The sequence below is a fragment of the Protopterus annectens genome, chromosome 9.part0, assembly GCF_019279795.1.
Source record: "Protopterus annectens isolate FY-2018-M chromosome 9.part0, PAN1.0, whole genome shotgun sequence".
In the NCBI taxonomy this organism is placed as follows: Eukaryota; Metazoa; Chordata; order Ceratodontiformes; family Protopteridae; genus Protopterus; species Protopterus annectens.
Genome location: NC_056743.1, coordinates 559,552,199 through 559,573,139, shown reverse-complemented (window position 1 = coordinate 559,573,139; position 20,941 = coordinate 559,552,199). Strand labels below are relative to the sequence as shown.

Here is a 20,941-nt window from a genome sequence, read left to right as displayed (position 1 = left end):
CTTACTCTGTGAAATGCTTTGTTTGCATCAAGACCCAACAACAACAATGATATTTTCTTACATTCTGCTTCTCTTTGGATCATCAGTGTTCTGTTGATGTTGTCATATATTTGCCTTCCCACCACAAAGCTACACTGATCCATATCTATCAATCTTGGCATTACTTTTGCCATTCTTTTAGCCATTATAGATATGAATGCTTTATAATCACGGTTTAGTATTGAAATGGGCCTGTATGAAGCTGGATCTGATAGATCTTTAACCTCTTTAGTTATTACAGCTATCACTGGTTTCTTCCAGGATGCTGGTAATTCTCATCCTCTTAAAATACTGTTAAACAAAACCTTCCAGATCTTTATCAATTTTTCCTCCTAGCTTCCAAACGTCCACAGGAATACTATCTATTACTGGGGACTTTCCAGTAGATTGGTTTATACATCACAGTTTTTATCTCTTCTCCTTCTATCCTAACCATTAGTAATTGAGCCTCATCTACCTCTAACCTTTGTATATTTAATTTTTTCCATAAACATTTCCATTTGTAACTTTTCTTCATTTCTGTATGTCTCTGCGTTATACAGATTTTCATATAATTTCCAAAATATTTCTAATATCGCTACAGGCTCTCTTGTTACCTTCCTTGTTATAGGCCTCCTAAGCTTAGTGACAGCCACCAGAAACTTTCTGTTGCCTGAGTCATTGTGCTAAAAGTTTCTGTACTCCAATATTATTATCAAAAACAGTTGGTTAACAGCAATCTTTCTAAACTAGTGTATATTATCAGGGTAATCCCTTATTTATTTGCTTAGCATTATTCAGTTGATCCTCTTGTTCTGTGAGACTCCCCCATTCTGTAATACTTTAACATTTGTCAGTCCCTCTAAATAATTCTTGTTACTTCTTAACTATAACTCCCTTTCTTTTATTTCTACCCTATTTTTAAACTCCACCTTAATTTTATCCCACTCCCAAGCTATTCTTTCAGAAGTAATTTCTGTCTTCTTGAATAGCTCCTGAATAATCTCCACTATACATTCCTTAAATTTCTCTGTTTTCAACAGATAGGTGGGAAAGCACCAGTGTCTCATTTTTATTTCATTACCCTGTGTTTTGATTTTATTTATTATTAGTGCATGATCTGAAATAGTTATTGGGTGTATATCAAGACCTTCAATTAAATGCACATGTGCCTGTGCTTGTACTAAGTGCTAACTGGCTTTGTCTTATCTTTATAACTATCATTGCTGAGAAAACAACTTAATACTTTCAGAGAACATTATTTCCTAAACAGTTTCTGTCTTTTTTTATTTCCTCCAGACAATCACTCTCCACCAGGCTGTAACCAATTTCTCTTTATCTGATTGTTTCCATGGAAACATATGAACCAGACAGCCAATTTCTCATTATCAGATTGTCTCTGTGGAGACATGAGAACTAGACAGTCAATTTATCTTCTTCAGATTATTTCCATGGAGGCATGAGAGCCAGATATAGTATTGCTACTAAGCATAGATTCATTTGCTAGTAAAATGGTCAGATACAGAACTGCTACTAAGCATTCATTCATTTGCTAGAAAACAAGCCTCATAATATTCAATATTCTTTTTCATTTACTTGCTTTCTATTAAAACTTGTTACTAAATGAATCTAAGGTCCTTAATCTTGTCATCCCCCCATGAAAGGATGAGAAAAAGCACATTATTTTTTCTTTTGTCATGTTCTTTTAACCAGGCTTTTTTACATTAACGTGCCTACATTTCTTAAAACATAAGAAGAAAGAGAGAAGGATGGAAGAAAGGGGAAAAAAAGAACAGCAACACTTATTTATAGTCCCTATTACACTTAAACATAACTGAGAAAACTTTACTTTATAGCATGCAAAGAAAACCATACACCACAAAAATAGTATTATTACGAAAAAAAAATGTTTTCTTTACTTACAGTTAATGTTCACCTCTCTCTTTCCCTCCCCAAAGCATTTTTCTAAACAATAATGACATGAAGTAGAGCATATACTTTAGGGTCTCCCAAAAGTTCAGAGTATTCTGAAAAAGTCCAATATTTCAGATTTTCTTGTTCTGTCACATTTCACAAATGTAATTATTGCATTATAATCTCATTAAGTTACTGGTGTGATTACTATTCATCTTCATCTCCCAAATCTTGTCTCTGCCTCATTTCAAAGGTACTCTGAATTCTTCTAGTGAACTCTCATGGTCCCTTCCTTCTCTCTAACATTTTCTATTGAAACAGTGGAAAAGGCTTAACAGGTACAGTCACTCCAAGATCTTTATTGCCAGAAGATCAAGAAGCAGAATATCCTTCTGTTTCACAGCTCACTTTTTACTGAACAAATTTTTGTATTTCCTTCTTAGCATGTACTTCATCAAAATGATTTTGTCCCTGCAGGGAAGAGTACCATGAAGACATCTGTGTTCAGCAGTTTGAATCTCACACCTGCATCTCGACATTCCCTGAATAGTGCAATGAATTTACTCCTCTTCTGCCAGGTGTACAATGAGTAATCATTTTCCACAAACACTATTCTGTCTCCTACTTATAGTATTTTGTCCTTCTGCCACAGTTTTGTCAGAATCAACTTTTCTGCTAGTAGGATTGCAACTTTACTAGTAAACATATAGGTTGCTTTCTCATAGACAGGTTTAGAGCATACACACAATGTGCCCTTTCAATTAACAACTCCTGCTGCGGAATACCAGTCCAGTTCCTTATTTGTGTTCATTTGTGCTTTCATAAAATGAATGTGGTCTGTTCCTTCCAGCTTCTATGGTATAGTTGAAAATATCAGGTTTTCCCTACATGCTCTGTCCTCTAATCCTATTATTTTTTTAAACATCTCTTCCTGAGCAATTTCATATGACAGCTTTTTCTTTGTTTCAGCCTCTGATTTTTGCAGCTTGATCACCTCATCTGAATTTATGTTTAAAGCTTCTTACATTTTTCCAGCCTTTTGTTGTTTGTGTTGATGTACTCCATAGGTGTTTTGTTTATTTTAACCAGTCTGTGTGCAGTTGTCTTTTATCTTCATGTAGGTTACTGGAAGTCATGTCTGGAGGTTGCACTGCTTTTTGCTGAACAGCTGCAGAACTTTCCTCAATCAGTGTTTCTTCCTCATTTTTGTAGCTTATTTTTCCAAGGTGCTCTGTATTTCTTTTTTTTTCTGGCATCCAGGCAATACACTTATTATCCAGTTACTGAAATTTACCCATAAACACAGACATCTACTGGCTTTCTTTGAGTTTATGTTTTCACACTGGGAGAACTAGTGTTAAGCTGTTACTCAATGTGCATCCATCTTGAGCTGTTGCCTTTGTGAATTTCTAGTTGAACAATACCATTTCAAGTGATATAGTTTTGATCAGACATAGTAGACTCTTCTTCTTAACCCTTCTACATCTACCACATGCCTTCTTGACTACCTCAGAGGCTTCTGTTAGTCCATTACAGGAATCCACAAAACCTTCTCTCTGTAAAGAAAGCTCCACAACTCTCTTTGAAAAGCTGTACCTTTGGAGATCCAGAAAGTAGCTAGGCTCTACAATCTGCTGTCTGTGTCCCCCTTCTTCCATGTCCTTCCTGTACACATGATCCCCCCATATCTCCCTCTTGTGTTGTTATGCACCGATAGCATGGTGCTCTTTTGTTTTTGGTCACTAGTGAGCAGACCTCAAGCTGCTGTTTTTTGGGTCATATCCCTTCCATTCTATCCCATGCTTCCTTTTGGTATCTTTTCACTGGACACCTTCTAGCAGCCCAATGTTTCTATTCTTGTTTAGCCTCTAAAACAGCACACTGGTGTGCTCCGTCCAGGCCCCTGCAGAGTAGGAGCATTATCTATTTGTTTCTAATCTCTCTCCACCTGAGGATACAGCTCCTTCTTTCTGTCTGCTACTGCTGCTACTTTACAACACTTCTGGTTGTCCAGTCCAGTTTTAAGCAATTCATACTCTAAGAGCCTTTACTTACTCTGTTGATATCAGTTCCACTCCCACTCCGATTGACACCAGACCAGAGTTGTTTGACTCAAGTGCACTACTTTCAGTTTGCCTACATTGAACATCACCTACCACTTTCCTGCCCACCTGGTCAGCTTTTTAAAATCCCACCTGTCATTATGTCACACAAAGAGCACCCAGACTTGATGTTTTGTGCTATTAATAATGGCACTAGACAGAGACATTCAGAGTTATAATGCAGATTTAATTTCAGAGAAAATGGCATCATAGTCAGAAGTTAGTTATTATCACAGATCCTCTCAGTTCCTCGCCATCCTTTCAGTGCATTATGGGTAATAAATAGCCTTAAAGGCACAACAGCTTTCATACATATTCCCATGTATACATGCCTTTAAAGATATACATACTGTTATTAATACACTTTCTTTGACTCTGCACACCATCCATTGCTGATGAACCTGTAATCTTTGCATTGTAGCAAAGAGGCTAATCCTTTCCTTTGTTAGAAATCTGTGAGACAAAGACAGTGAAGAATACTGAACCCATTACTGACTCCTGAGGTATTCTTCTATTTACTTTCTTTCTTTATATTGTTTTTCTCACCACAACTCTCTGTGCCATACCCTGCAACCATACATGCATCCATTTTTTTAGTCTTTGTCCTGTCCCCAGCCATCCAGGTTTCCTATCAATTGCTTATGTGGGACCAAGACAAAGTCCTTGCTGAACTCCACTTACAGTATATTTACTGGTGCTCCCCCACCAAGTTCTTCTGTAAAATGGAACAAAAACTGAAAACTCTGTCAAGTTCTTCTGTAAAACAGTGATAGAAATGGGTCCCCTACCAAGTTCCACTGTTACCCATTCATAAAACTGAGTCTCCTTCCAAGTTTCTCTGTAACCCAATCATAAAACTGAGTTCCCTGTCACATTCACCTTTAACTCAGTCATAACCCTCAGGCCTGTGGCAAGTTCTCATGTAACCCCATTGCAAAACTGACTCAGGATTGATTGACATTTGCTTCTGGGCATGACATCACACTATTATTTGTCCTGAGCATTATTGATATGAAGAATGCTACCTACCTTTCCCCCATAATTATCTCTATGTCTTCAACAGTTAGTACTGTTAAGTCAACAGCCCTCTAGTTCCACAAGAGTTTGTGCTCCCCCTGCTGTACAAGGGTACTTAACTTGCTGTCAGTCCTCAGGCACTATTTCTTTAGCCAGGGGTCTGATGGAGATCTCTGTCATGGTATCCAACAGAACACTGACCAGATTTCTAAGACTTCTAAGAAGCATTCCATCATTTTATTTTACCCTCCCTGAAGACTGCTGTTTTCCTTTCCACCTCATGCATGCCTATCCTCATGTTTGTAGACTATTCTCTCCACTCTGTTCTGTTCCTCTGCAAGGATGGCACCCACTTCTTCCTTTCTTTTGTATAGAATGAAACAAAATATTCATGTAACTCAGCTCTGTGATCTCCCCTCCATCTTTGCTCAGTCTTCCCTTTTTCCACACAGTTATTCCTCTGAAGTAATGTGACAAACTCCCTGTTATTCGTAATTTTCCCAGAAGTAGTATATCAAACCAGAATACTATTCAGCCTTCCACATGTCTTGTCTGTAGAAAATATCTGAATAATTTAATTTTCCCATTCTGACCTCTCATTGTCATATTCCCTGAAGTGGTATAATATAGATAATCCCCAGAATACATATGTAGCCACTCAGTTCCCCATGCTTGTGGACTCAAGTATTATTCACGTTTAGGGTAGACTTACTCTACTGCCTTTCTGACCCTTGAATGAAGTAAAGATACATGTTTTATGAAGAGCAATCCCTCCACCTCCCCCAAACTGAGGATTATCAATAACTATTGGTCATTTCCTTTGTAGATCCATCACTAACCTGAACGCTGTGCTTAAATATTGATATTACTCAAGGATTGTTTGCCACCTTTCTTAGTGAAATAAGTAATTACTGTCAGTAAAGGTTGGAGGTCAGGCTTATATAACTCTTCCACTGTGAAGTAACAGGCAGTATTTATCAATACTGTATGAATGCCATGTGAATACACTGTCTTATGGTAAAAACAAAAATGGGCTATAAGAATACCATTCATTGCTTGGTAAGAAATACTGATGTATATATATGGACCAAAGGGATTTCTTATGTTTTCTGGGAATAGACAAATATTGGCCATAGAGATGATGAATGTCCCAATTATTGCCACTTGGAATGAAATATTTTTGTATTGAGTAGGTAAAAGCACTTCTGCATGTCTGCTTGCTTTTGTACACTACTCCACTATGTTACTGAAAATTCCATTACACTTTAAGACCTTGTACCATTTTATAAAATTGAGTAGAACCCCAGACAATTATACTGTCAAAATGACTTTTAAAGTCTAATCAGGCCTTGTTTAAATTTGCACTAGGAAAAATTTAATTTAGTTTGGAAGATGGCTACATTTTTCTAGTCATTGTTTGGAGACTTATTGCTCAACACATTATTTGGAATTAATGAATATGAGAAACAGCTGCAATACTTTTCCTCAGTACTAAACCACATTTTTTTCAAACTTTTCATAGGTCCTTCCAAAAAATAACAGCTCTGGTAATCTTGCTACAGTGACACTGGAAGAAGACATAACAGTGACCAAGTCTGAAATCCAGACACCAAAGAATGGAGTAGGAAGTAAAAATGAGAGTCCAAGAAAAAGAACCCAGACTCTTCCCAACAGGAAGAGCTCAGTGATATCAACAGGAGAAAGGACAAGCTTAAGTAAAACAGATATTTTTAATAGTGACTTCTGGACCTCACCTCCTCCAGGTATAGCAAAAACAAAGTCAATGAATACTGTTGCACCTGTAGAAGGTCATAAAAGAGCCCTGTCTGAAGACTTTTTTAAATTTCTTGATCACCAGCGGACATCTACTGTTAACAGTAATTCAGTATCAGTTTTATCAAAAAGTGTACTGGATAGTGCAACTGATGGCACTTCAGTGACAGCAGGTAAAGCAAGTAGTACATGTCAAACATCCGAACAAGACTCTTTAAAAAATAGTACACATGTTACCCCTTTGCAAAACCAGACAGATGGAGGTAAAGAAACTGTACCTGATAACCAAGATCTGAGTAAGGAAAGTCGAGATTCACTTCAAAACATGGTTATAGACTTAATGAAGGAACTCCAAATGCAAAAGAAAAACTATAAAGAGCATATTAAAAGGTAAAACTTTTCATGCTATGATCTTAAATAATGGATGAATGTATAGGTAGATCAAATACTGATTTATTTATACTGCTGTTTATCTAGAAATTCCTTTTAGTGTCTATAAAATTATTTAGCAATAATCTATGACTAGGGATTAGTTTTACAGGATTTACCCATAGATGGCATAGTTTGACTACAAGGGCAAAGCCCGAGGAATTAAACAAAGCCTTCTCTGGGTAAATCCTGATGTGCCCACACACAGCAGTGGATTATTGCTATTATACAATGATGTTATTTAAGAAATAAATTGCTTACCTTTCTTAAATAATGTCATTTTTTGATGCACTTTTGGCTTCTTCCACCATAAGTCAGGCACACCCACACATATGCACAGTACATCAGTGAATAATACTAGACACAACAGACAAGAGTGCAGCTTCTCCACTGTGGTCTCTCTCTCTCTCTCTCTTTCTCTTTCTCTCTATGTTTTTTTTAATACTTTCAGCTTATCTCTCAGATTCTGTGCTCAAGAATTCTGGACAAAGCCAAAAAATAATGTTGGGAAAATGAAGTATGAAACCCTATCATTATTGGTGGACTGTAATCTTCAATGATTCACCACAATCTGTAGGAAGGGTAAAAAAAATTATAAGGGACAGGGCAAAAATATGAGGAAAACCAGGGACATTCTGTAGAACTCTGGATATTTGGTAGGATTGGTTACTATGGTAACTGACAGTACAGTGAGTCATACTGCCAGTAACCATGATTCTCAAGTGTCCATAGTTTTGCAGAACATCCTTGAATTTTCACTTATGTTGCTGTTGGAGTTATTAAGAATATCCCAATAGAAAGACCATCCACTCAACAAGACTTCAGATGCCTGCCATTTTTCTCTCGGGATCTGGCTGATTTACAGTGGGCACACAAATTGGTCTGTCCAGCCAGTATCCACATTTTAGAATAATAATAATAATAGTAATGATAATAATGACCCTTTATTGTATAATGTCTGCTTTTTAACCAGGTAAGACCCACTATACACAACTGCCTGTTTCCTAAGTTAGATAAGAAGTTTTGATCTTTTTGAATTAGTTATTCAATATCACAGAACACAAAAGTGGGATTATTGGATTAATTTACAGCTCAACAATGTAGTGGTCATTTGTGCTTTAATTTTATTTTGTTTATCTTATAACCCTGAACTGGAGTGATGGATGAATATTTTTTTGCAGGTAGGCTTAATGGGTCCACTTTCAATGACTTTCTAGTATCTATAAATAATAAAATAAATTCATCTCAGCATGTTTGGCACAAATACAAATGTTCAGCTTGGTTAAGCTACACTGTGTAAGTATAATCTTACAAATTTGACCTAGTAGTTGTCTATTTATTTATTTATTATTTATTTATTATTTACCTTTAGATTGCCACATACCATACATAAAAATAATTACAGGGTCAGAATGAAAGGAAAATATAAGACTTCTGACCATTAGTTAGGACAGTAACTGGTCTGAGTTAAAAGATATCAGTTTTTAATTTATGTAGCTGCTGGATGTTTTCTTTCTGTTTGGAGAAAATTATCTGGGTAATGTGCTGTACCAGGAAATTACATAACTCTAGTCCATATAATGCAGAAAAAAATTGGGGTGATTTCTAGGTGATTGCAAGAGGTGTACTAAGAAAATATGTTGTTGTAACTGAACTACAGAATACAGAAATTTGTGTTTTGGGCTGCAAGGTTTGACAAAGTGCTGGGCATTGTTTGAGCTAGAGAAACAAACATATCAATGGCTGCTAATCGGGTGAGGAAGTATAACAAGTATATCAATAGCTAATGGTGATTGGGTAAGGAAGTATAACAAACTTATCAATAGCTAATGATGATTGGGCAAGGAAGTATAACATACATATCAATAGCTAATCGTGATTGGTTAAGGAAATATAACACACTTATCAATAGCTAATGGCGATTGGGTAAGAAAGTGTTCTGGGATGGTTCTAGCTTTGGATAAGGTTAAGCAGCAGTGTTCACTGCACTGGAAGTGCACATAAACTAGAAACATTTATTTAGGAACTTTTGAAATTTCTTATAATTGTTTGCAAAATTAATGATAACTGCAAGTGAGCACATTATATACAGCATGATGTGCCCTATGCTAGGAGATTCTTAGTGTTTTTAGAACCTTATATTAAAAAAAGAAATAGTATTTTCACTAATGCTAGCAACACAGATACAGTGTAAGTGATGCATGTTTTGAAAGACAGAATTACATGTATCTCATAATCAAGAATTGGAGTATCCCAAAATAGTCATATTGATAAACACCTTTGAAAAAGTTTTCTGTGTTGGTTGGAATTTGTTGGACTAAACTGATCATAGCCAGTTTTTCAGTGTTCCAAGAAAAATGTGTTTGGTTTTAGAGACTCTTATAGTAAGATTCACTAATAAGAATTCATGGTAGAAATTATGTACATTTAGACTGAGGTCATTGTGTACAGACTACTGGTCATGATTTGATGACAGTCTTAATAGATCTGCATGAAAAAGTAGTCACTACTGGGTAATACATTTGATATGCTTTTATTGAACAGAGTAAAGAGTATAGGGCCAAGAAAAGAGAGCTGGCAGATTTCAATCAATAGTGGATTTGGGGGAACAGATAGGAAACATATGGAATAGTCTTGCAGGCAGTGTTCAAGCTATGTAAATCTAAAAGACGGGACTTGGAATAGTTTTTGGTGGGAGATGGTGTCAAAAAATGCTTACTAGATCAGGGAAAACTGCCCTGACTGTTCATACTTTTTTAAATGTGTCTTTTGAATAATAGTAGGGTAGATTGAAAATTGTGACCTTTACAGGCTTTTACAAAGTGAGTTATTAGTATGTAGGTTACTATAAAACTGCATTTTGTTGTATTATTTAGAACAAGGAAGTGGAATGGAATAGATTTGGTGATAGGGAATTGGTAATTTTTATTACAGTTATAATTGTTGCTGATTTCCCCTATTTGGAAAAGACCTCCATCTTCAAGGAAATATTAACAATATAGTATAGTGTGATTGCTATGAACATGCTGCACACATGTAGAAATTTTAGGTACAGCCCATGTATACCTGCTGATCATAAGGCCAAATAGATCTGATCCACTTATTTACATTAAAGAGTGGGTCTGTTATAAAGTTTATTGATGTAGATGGAATATGCGATATTGCAAGAACAAGGTCAGAATGAGTTGCAGAAATGGGGTATCACTTAATAACTATGATTGCAAAGAGTTAAGTTAAATTTGCAGTGATATCTGAAGGCGTGATTATTTGAGGACTGAAACTACAAGGGGTAGATGAGTGAGCCTGTGATCATTAAGGGGCAGATGAGTGAGCCTGTGATAATTTCCCACTGACTTATTTTTAGCTTTTTACCAAAGTTATTTGTGTTTTTGGTCATTGTGGTCAGCTTAGTTTTTACACATGCACACTTAATTTTGTTTTACTTGTTCTTGTTACAGGTGCGTTAAATTTCACGTAGCTGTTCCAGGTTTTAGGGTTATTGCTGGTGTTGTTTTGGGTCTAAAAGCATTATTATCTTTGTCTATTTCCTAACTTTGAATGGAAACCAGGAGACTTGAACTGTTTACTTTGAATGACCTTGAATGAAAAATACTTCGACAGTCAGACAAACATTTCCAATGTACTGTAAATGTCTGATATATGCGTGTGTCTAAAAGGTTTATTGTGGTTGTGCATTTGAGGAATAATGTTTATAGTAAGGTATGTTTGAGATGCATTTTGGTATTTTTTAATGAATAGAGCATCTAACTGTCTTTGTGATTGCACTAGTTAGGAAGGTAGTGGTCATATGGTTGGGTCAGTATAGGTCTTTTTTGGAGTGAATTTAGTCCTACTCTTTTAGGTGACATGATAGGCTTTGTACAGAAAAGGTAATATGTGTGCTATTGTAGGGCTGGTAATATGGTTTCAAAAGTTTTTTTGTCCCCAAAAAGAGGAAGACATACCACGGTGTGATAGAGACTGTATGATGCATGGTTAGCTATGAATCTGTGACTGAATAGTTCCCATAGATAGTTTTATTTTTGTGAGAAATTAATTAACTGGTGAATGCTGTAGGTAGTAAAAGATAAACAAGTGATGGCTGTCAGTGTGGAATATCAGTTGTGATTGAAGTCTAAGGAGGATTAAGTTATTCTTGAGCATGTGAGGAATCATTTTTAGTATGATGATTTTAAGTCATTATTGATTGTGACTTACACATTAAAACACTTAGTCTAAGTTATTAAGTTTATTGAGATGACTAATAAATCAGACTTCATATCTTTGCTTATTAGTAGTAATAATGCTTTAGTACATTTCCTGGGTACATGTTTTGGTAGGCTATATATTGTAAAGTGAAGTTGGCAGTAGGGATTAAAAAAAAGAACCAAAATCAGAAATGATTATTATGTTCGTTGGATGCCCAAGCTTCAACTATGTGCAACTTGTGTTATGATCTTGCATCATTAAGGTAGACTATTTTTAAAACATTTTTTTCCTTGGGGAAGGTGGCCTTTGGATCAAAGTTACAGTGAAGTTTACTGATAGCAACCGCAAATGCTAAGATGGGTCAAACTACTATTTTTGGTGATGTTTTTAGTTCTGAGGTGCTGTTGCTGAGAAGAGCTCAGGTGGTAATAGTTTAGATTTGCAAGGTAAGTGCTGATAAGACAATAATGTATGAGTTTGTGTGATAGTGATGAAGTCTGACTTTGATATTTGTAATGAACTGTAAATGACTGATGTATGCTTCTGACTTAAAGGTATATTGGAATTGTGCAGTTGAGAAGTATTATTTATAGTAGGGAATTCTGAGATACATTTTGGTATTTTTGAATGAATACGAAAGCTAATTGCCATTATGATTGTATTAGTTAGCTAGGTAATGGTCATATGGTTTTATCAGGTGTTGTGTAATGCTTACTGGTATGGTATTTAAGTATTTGTACTAGGAGATAGTAGGAATGTGAGTAGATTGGAAGATGAATGCTGGGCACAAATAAAAAATTAGATGGCATACATGCACTAGTTTAAGAGTTAAATTATTTAGTGATTTAAACCAGATTTGCATCATATATAAGTAATTTAAAATAATTTGCAGGATGTCAGCACTACACAGGGAATTTAAAACTTTTTAGTATGAGTATGTAGCTCATATTGTTAGATTTGCATCAAAGGGTACTGTGGAGCGATATTGTAATGCATTACATGCTCCCACTGTTTAGGTATAACGTAAGTACTTCTGTTGTAAAAAGAAAGCAAAACAAAACAAAAAATAACTAAATAAAATGGTATGTCTATATCTATCTATATCTATATTTATATCTTACAGATCAAAAAACAGCTACGTGTCTGAAGTATACAGTCCAAAGCCAAAAAAAGACTGACTTTCACACACACACACACACACAAACATATATATACACTCACACACACACACACACACACACACACACACACACACACACGCACATATATATATATATATATATATATATATATATATATATATATATATAAATGAAGTAAAAAAGAAAAAAACAAACTGTAAATTAAAAAGCGAGTGTCCAAAAGTCCAACAGACCACAAAAAACAGTCCTTAACGCTGGTTTTATTTGTTATAAAAAAGCGTTTTCGCTACTAGAAGTCGCAGCTTCTTCAGAGGTAAAAATTCTTTAATCAAACACAAACCGTGATTTAAAACTATTTAAATGGTACAGCAGGAAGTGACATAGAAAACGTCACAGTTGTTAATACAACAATAAATTCAACTAAATTAAAACACACAGACTTAGTAAATTATGTATGTGAAGAGTTCCTATATTTATGTTAATTGTGTACTAAAAAATGTATACTCAAAAATCATAATTTTTATATGTGCAAATTAAAAGTTAGAATGCCCCTATTTTGAAAGGTAAATAATTAAAAAGAAATAGGTTATTAAAAAAATAACTATTACATAACTTTTAAAGAAAAGTTGGAAGTTATAAGGAGTAACTTCATACTTTAGGACAGCTCAAATGTTACAGTTCTCAGTGGTTAGAAGTTATCTTAAGTAACTTCGTAACTTAAGAACAGCTGCAATGTTACAATTCTCATTTAGACCGGGAGCTCTGAATGCATCAAGCTTAAGTTGCAACTGTGAATGTCGGTAGTGAGGCTACTTTTTCCCTATCCGAATGGATGGGGTACACTGGTTCTTTTTCTTTTCCAGACACTGGTGATTTAAATAATGTGGGTCCAGATGGGGGCCGTCAGGTAACTCGAGGTGAATGTATAACTGAAAAGTTAAAAACTTTTGATAACAAGCTACTGAAATTGAAAAAGCTCCAGTTGGAGTCTGCATATTTTAAACAATGTTTAGCAGAGAACTTGATCCCTAAGGGATTAAGGAATAACTTTTCACCCTCGGGTATACTAAATGACAATCTTTTTTACAAAGACTTAAAGGCTCTTTTTCAAGAACAAGGAGTTCAGTTGCTTAATTTGTTAGTGAAACACTACCTTGTTCACATTAATTCTTTGACTGAAGAGATTAATACTTTGGACAATTCTATTAAACTGGACACAGACTTTTTACAGTTTAAATTTGATTACAACTGCACCTTTGTCAGTATTGATGCCCTTATGGTAAAACTCAAAACCAACAAAAACAAGAAACTTAATAGAGACAGGTATGCTTACCAGCACAATAAAGCTTACCCTAACCTTGACTTAAAAGTCGTTTCTAGTTCAACTTTTGGTGGCGAAAATTTCTCCACCACTCCAATTGGTGACACAGAAGGTGTTGATGTCGAGGCTGTAGAAGAACTAGTTGACCATTCTGGACAGGGTCTCAGACGAAGTAGCAGAATTAAAACCACCAACAATAAAATGAACTTTAAAACGAATGACTTTCACCGTGGTAACAATAATAGAGGTGTTTTTTTAGGCGCACGGAACCGCAAGACGTATGTGAACAACAACAGGAATGGTCAGAAGTAACAGCCAACATCACACCTGTTTTAGCCTGTGAAGAGTCTTTTCCCAAAATCATCACCAATGTTAAGGGGGACTTTAAGATTTACAATTTTTCTACTGTGGACATTAATTCTGATTTAGTTGAACTTCTGGCTTTTGGTTCTACATTTGTTCCTAGTTTTACAGGAAATCTGGCTAAAACTATAATTGATTTAAAATGTTTTACCCGTAAACTTAATCTGAAACTTTTTTTCAGTAATGATGTTTCCAATGCACTAATGGGTTTAAAAATGCCTAGTTCATTTAACCCCCCTTTACATGACAACTTACACATATTCGAAACTATGTGTGAGGTTGACATCAGACACTTGTACTTTTCCTTTCAGCATAGAGCTGGTTTTCCTAAATTTAATATCACTAAGGAACAGTTATTAGGTTTATGCCTGCTTAGTGAATCACCTGTAAGGCTTATTAAACCTGACAAAGGAGGAGGTTTAGTTCTATTTGATGACTTCCAGTATAAAGAGAAAATGCTGCTTACATTAAACAGTCCAGCATATGGGTTGGCTTCGTTGAATGAAGTGAATCTCTCTCATAGTCGTATTAGGGGTTATTACAGGGATTTATACTTGGCTGGTAAAATTGATCTGAACCTATTTGACTTCATTGACATCTTTCCGCCAAAAATCCCTGTTATGTTTGGCATTCCCAAGATTCATAAGGATGTCAAAACCCCCCCCATGAGAGCACTGGTTGATGGGCGTTCTTCTATGACCCATCCCTGTTCTAGGTTCATTGACACTATTTTAACAAAATTCACCAAACTGATTCCAGCCATTTGTAAAGACTCTTGGACATTTCTGAAAAATATTAATGACATTCCATTCGACTGTTCCAACAAGTTCTTAACTATAGACGTTGTCAATTTATACACTTCCATCCCACACCTTGAGGCTGTGGAATGGATAGGCCTGCTACTAACTGAATTAGGGGCTTCAACACTTGAAACAGAGTTGGTCACTGAGCTTTTAGACATTGTTTTGACATCTAACTACTTTATTTTTGACAAAGAGTTTTACATACAAAAACAAGGGGTAGCCATGGGCTCCCCTTGTGGAGCAAGTGTTGCTAACCTCTTTGTCGCTTATTGGGGGGCCAGATTTAGATGAAAAGAGGCCCTAGGCTATTCCACTTATGAGGCCCTTTCACCTCCCATTTTTAAGTTTGTAAATTACATGAGAGATAATAAAATACATCATTACTGTGATATATATCAATATGTTAAATGAAACATGTTGTGATTGGTACTAACCTTTATAAAAAAATGTGGCACAGATAATAAATAAAAAAAAGTCGAGAACACTTATTTGGACATTTATTCTCAGCACCATATATAGTACTTGTAACAATAACTAATCAAACATAACACACAACATTTACAAAGAAACAAAATTCAAATAATGAAAATCTTTGACTACAAAAATAAAATACGCAATAAAAATTATCATATTTTCTATCAAATTAAATTAAATATATTCAATACATTGAAGATTAAACCAAATTCAATTCAGATAAATTTATTACATAATAATTTGCATTTAAAGTTTAAGTATGAATTATTATGAATTTTAAGTCTTAAACTAAACCAAAAATGGAACTTTATTCAAACAAAATCCAGATCACAAAAAAGAAAATATCAAATTGTATATCATATTAAATTTTATGTTAATAGTTATTTTATTTAAGAACTGATTCAATCCAAGTATACATTTAAAACGAAATAGTAGATTAGAAGAATTTCTTTCTAAACTTTTTCACGCAGAATTCTTCTATAAGTTCATCAAAATCTATTTTTCTGAAGGTCTCATTTTCGATGCACAAAATACTCAATGAAGACAACCTCGTCTGGGTCATTGTGCTTCTTAATTGATTTTTGATATTTTTAAGTCTTGAAAATGACCTTTCTCCAGTACAATTAGTGACTATTAAACTGAGAAACAGCCATAAGATTGATTCCACATTGGGGAAGGCCACTTGAATATTTTCTTTGAATATTATTTGATACAAGTCTGTATGCGACAATGTGGAATTTTTTGAAGGCTTATGCGTTTGTCTCACATATGTGTGGAAATGAAACAGTTCTTCAGTAAGATTTTGGTTGACATCTTCTGGGTATTCTTGCATTAACAGCTCAACACCTCTTTGAAGTTCTACCTTTGATAATGTAAGATCGGCAAGAAAGGAAAATATTTTCACTACATCATCATAAACAGAAGCTCTTCTTCCTAAATTTGATTCTAGTGAATCTAATATAGGACTAAATGATTTAATCCTAAATTTATCTCTTGAAGAGAGTTCGTCTAAGGCATCAGGGTCAGATGAATTTTCGTAATTCCCTTGCCTTTTACTTCTTATTATCCTTCTGGCAGTTGTATATTCAGTATTTGGCAACGTGTTTTTTGCTTGTTGCTCAAGTGCATCAAAATCTTCCCTAATTCCACGTAAAATATCCAAAAGTGACCTGTACCAATCTGCACAACTACTCAGTAAAATATTAGGGCTTTGAAGAATTTTATTTACTTTTGAAAAATGTCTCAGTATTTGATTCCAGAAATGGAGCATAAACACAAATTCAAATTGTTCCATCTTCTCTAAAAGATTGTTGGCCCTCAATCTAGTATCACCCTTTGTATTATTATCTGAATGTAAATAATTGAGTGCATCGGTGATATCATTGTAATTTTCTAAAATAGCTTCTGTAGCTTTTGCATGTGCCTCCCACCTAGTGTCTGATAAATATTTAGGCACTTTAGAATGAGGTTTCAAATGTGATTTCAGAACTGCCCATCTTTTTGTGGAAGACGAAAAAAAGATATAAACTTCGTTCACAACACCAAAAAAATTAATAGCATCAAGGCAACAATCAACAGCTGAACGACCTACTAAATTTAAAGAGTGACCAGCGCATGGAACAAATCTTGCAAACTTGTTTTTTTCAATAATTTTTTGCTGCATACCATTGTATCTACCAGCCATATTGGCTGCATTATCATAAGACTGTCCTCGGTATTTTCTGAAATCAGTTTCAAGTTCAGTAGTGAGATAGTTAAATACTAAATCAGCTATGCTTTCCCCTGAGTGATCTTTTAGCTCAAGGAAAGTTAAAAATCTCTCAGTTGGCAAACCGTCTTCAGGTGACACATATCTAATAATTAAGGTCAACTGATCAGTATGAGATATGTCAGGAGTGGAATCTACTGAAAAGCTAAAATAGCCAGCCTTTTTCACTTCCGCCACAATTGTGTCTTTCACTTTATTTGCCATAAGTTGAATAATTTCCTCACATATAGTTTTAGACAGATATGAAGGTTTTCCTGAGCCAGTATTTCCATATCGATCAATATGATCTCTTAAAAATGGATCGAATTTTGCTACTAGTTCTAGAAGACCAAAGTAATTGCCGTTATTTGGAGTTCCAAACTTTTCATTGTCTCCTCTAAATGGTAAACCTCGCTCTGCAAGAGTGCAAATTACAGCGAAAACTCTTTCTATAACATAACGCCAGTATTGCTGTTCTTTTCTTATTTCTTCCTCTAGCTTTGAAGTTAAAGTTTTCCCTTTTGCTCTTGTTAAGTACGTTAACATAGCATTCCTATGATTTTCCGAATTTTCATGAGTTTGAATGATAGCAGGGTTTTTCCAATCATTAAACCCTTCAGAAGTTAATGCTGTTGCAGAAGATGCAATATTTGGAAAGAGTTTACAAACAAAGCAAAAAACGCGGCCTTTTGAGGGAGAGTACACAAGCCATTCTAGGGTATATTTTTCTCCATTGGCTTTTGTTGAATAAAAAATTGCTTTTGTACAAAATCTGGACTGATTCTTATATTCTCGCTTAGAATTTAAAAATGGTCCACAGTGATACTGAACTTGAGAAGGGCCCTTCTCTACCCAATATGATACATCATTTTGCGATAAATTTATCCACAAGCCAACATCTGTTACAGTAGACATATATTTGACATCACTATCTAAATTTGCAACATCTTGAACATGGTGTTTCTCATTAGGTGTCCGAAAAAAATTCTGAATATTCGTATTATTTTCTTGTGGCTCATTTGTATATTCATGTTCAGTAAGTTGCTCTTGAATTAGTTCCATATTTTTACTTTGAGTTGGTGCAACGGCCGTGTCCTCACATACAACGTGCTGCATTGCTTCCAATTGAGTAGTACTAGTTGGCACATGCATGTAAGCAGTAATCGGTGTTAGCTTCTTTGCCTCATACTCTTGTAGCTTCTTTTTCTTGCGTTTGCAAGTGCCACTTTCAAATCTTTTACTCATTCTTAGATTAGAATCTAGAACAAAATATTTGAGTTATTAATTATTGTGCATAAATAAGATGAAGATATTGTCACAAAAAATTTTTTCAATAGTCTATAAACACTTCACTAAAGTACTGAACCTACTGAACTCAAAAGGCGAGAATGTACGCAATCCTAAAATAAGAATCTTTTCTAATAACATTAACACGTGTTTCATATTATCGAAGTAACACGAATATAACCGAACATCGGGATATCAATAGGTCTGTTCATTTGTCTGTTCCAATCTACACCAATCTGCACTTTATTTATGCAAGAACAAACCAGAGCTTAGTAGCATAAGGCACGTCAATATTTTCCATAGCAATCAGTGAACGTATGAACTATACTTTGGTGCAATCTAGTATATACAAACGAACAGACTCAATGAGCCGAACACGTTGATTAACCAATACATTTTTATGTTTGTTTATTAGTCATATGCATAGAATTTCTCCTTATTTTCAGTTCAGTGATTTAGTGTTCACTGTTTTTAGAATAGTGTAATTTTAATTTTGCTAACAATTTGAATGTAGGCCCCTCTTGATCTTGAGGCCCTAGGCTGAAGCCTAGTTAGCCTATAGGAAAATCCGGCCCTGGGAAAAACACTTTTTATTTAATAGACCAGACTTAATGGAGAAAGTCTCCTTTTACACTAGATTTCTGGATGATATTTTCATTCTTTTCCAGGATGATTCTGGAGCTGCAGTTGACTTTGTGAAAGCCATTAATGAAACTACGGAATTTTTGAAATTTACTTTCAGATTTTCTACCACAGAAATTGACTATTTGGATGTCAAACTAACTAAAGATTTAAATAAAAAGGCGTTGACAGCCACTATCTTTAGGAAACCTACTTATGTCAATTCATTTTTGCACTTCTCTAGTTTCCACCCCTTTAAACAAAAGCGGTCTGTAGTAAAAGGCCAACTGGTTAGAGCAGGCAGAATGTGTAGTTCCTTTTCAGACTTTTGTAAAGAATGTACTTTTTTAAGAAACTTGTTTATTAACCGTGGTTACCCTCTGGATTTAATTGATGAACTTATACGAGAAGTCAGTCAGAAAAGGACAGAAGGTTTTTACAAACCTCTACTTAACCAAAACAGTCTTACACCTTGTGACAATAATGGTACAATTACACCTCCTGGTGTCAATTGTACAGTAGTCAGCACAGGTATTTCAAATAACGATCAACGAATATCCTCAATAAAGCATGATGAACCTAAATTTGCTTTAAGTTTTGTTACTACATTCAACATTAACTCTCAAGCCATATGGTCAATCATTTGTAAGAATTGGCATTTTATTTCTAACACACCAACATTATCAGAAAAATTGGGCTCTGCCCCTAGGGTGGTTTACAGAAGAGGTAGTAACTTAAAAGAAATTTTACAAAGAAATCCATCTGAGCAGTTCTTTAGTAGATCAAAAGGATCTTTTAAGTGTGGACTTTGTAACTACTGCAAGTTTATTAAAACAGACAATTCTTTTGAAATTAGGGACAGAAAATATGAGATTCACTATAAAATAAATTGTCAAACACGTTCAGTGGTTTACGTTGCTTTCTGCGACTGTTGCCCTGTTTTCTACGTTGGTAAGACGGACCGTATGGTCCGTGAACAGATATACCAACATTCTTATGCAATTAAGAAAAATAAGGGAGACAACGCCTTGGCAAAACACATTGATAAAATCCCTGGGCACAACTTCTCTTTTATGGGTATAGATCATGTCCTGTCTGTCATTAGAGGTGGACCACAGTCTCTTGTTTTCGAGAACCGGGAGCTTGAATGGCAACTTAAGCTTGATGCATTCAGAGCTCCCGGTCTAAATGAGAATTGTAACATTGAAGCTGTTCTTAAGTTATGAAGTTACTTAAGATAACTTCTAACCACTGAGAACTGTAACATTTGAGCTGTCCTAAAGTATGATGTTACTCCTTATAACTTCCAACTTTTCTTTAGAAGTTGTATAATAGTTATTTTTTAATAACCTATTTCTTTTTAATTATTTACCTTTCAAAATAGGGGCATTCTAACTTTTAATTTGCACATAAAAAAATTATGATTTTTATGTATACATTTTTTAGTACCCAATTAACATAAATACAGGAACTCTCCACATACACAATTTACTAAGTCTTGTTTCTTAACTTAGTTTAACTTATGGTTGTATTGACAACTGTGACGTTTTCTATGTCACTTCCTGCTGTACCATTTAAAAGGTTTGAATCATGTTTTGTGTTTGATTTAAAAAATTTTACCTCTGAAGAAGCTGCGACTTCTAGTAGCGAAAACGCTTTTTTATAACAAATAAAACCAGCGTTAAGGACTGTTTTCTTGTGGTCTGTTGGACTTTTATATA

At 34.9% G+C, this 20,941-nt stretch overlaps 1 protein-coding gene across 2 annotated transcripts in view; it reads left to right on the top strand.

The window, feature by feature from the left end:
* The window catches only part of ARHGAP25 (Rho GTPase activating protein 25), a 913,359-nt gene that overhangs the window by 882,620 nt on the left and 9,798 nt on the right, over positions 1-20,941 (top strand). For both annotated transcript variants that reach the window (XM_044083089.1, XM_044083090.1), the window contains exon 10: positions 6,574-7,214. In XM_044083089.1, the coding sequence (XP_043939024.1) occupies positions 6,574-7,214 (641 nt within the window). The remainder of the gene's footprint in view (positions 1-6,573; positions 7,215-20,941) is intronic.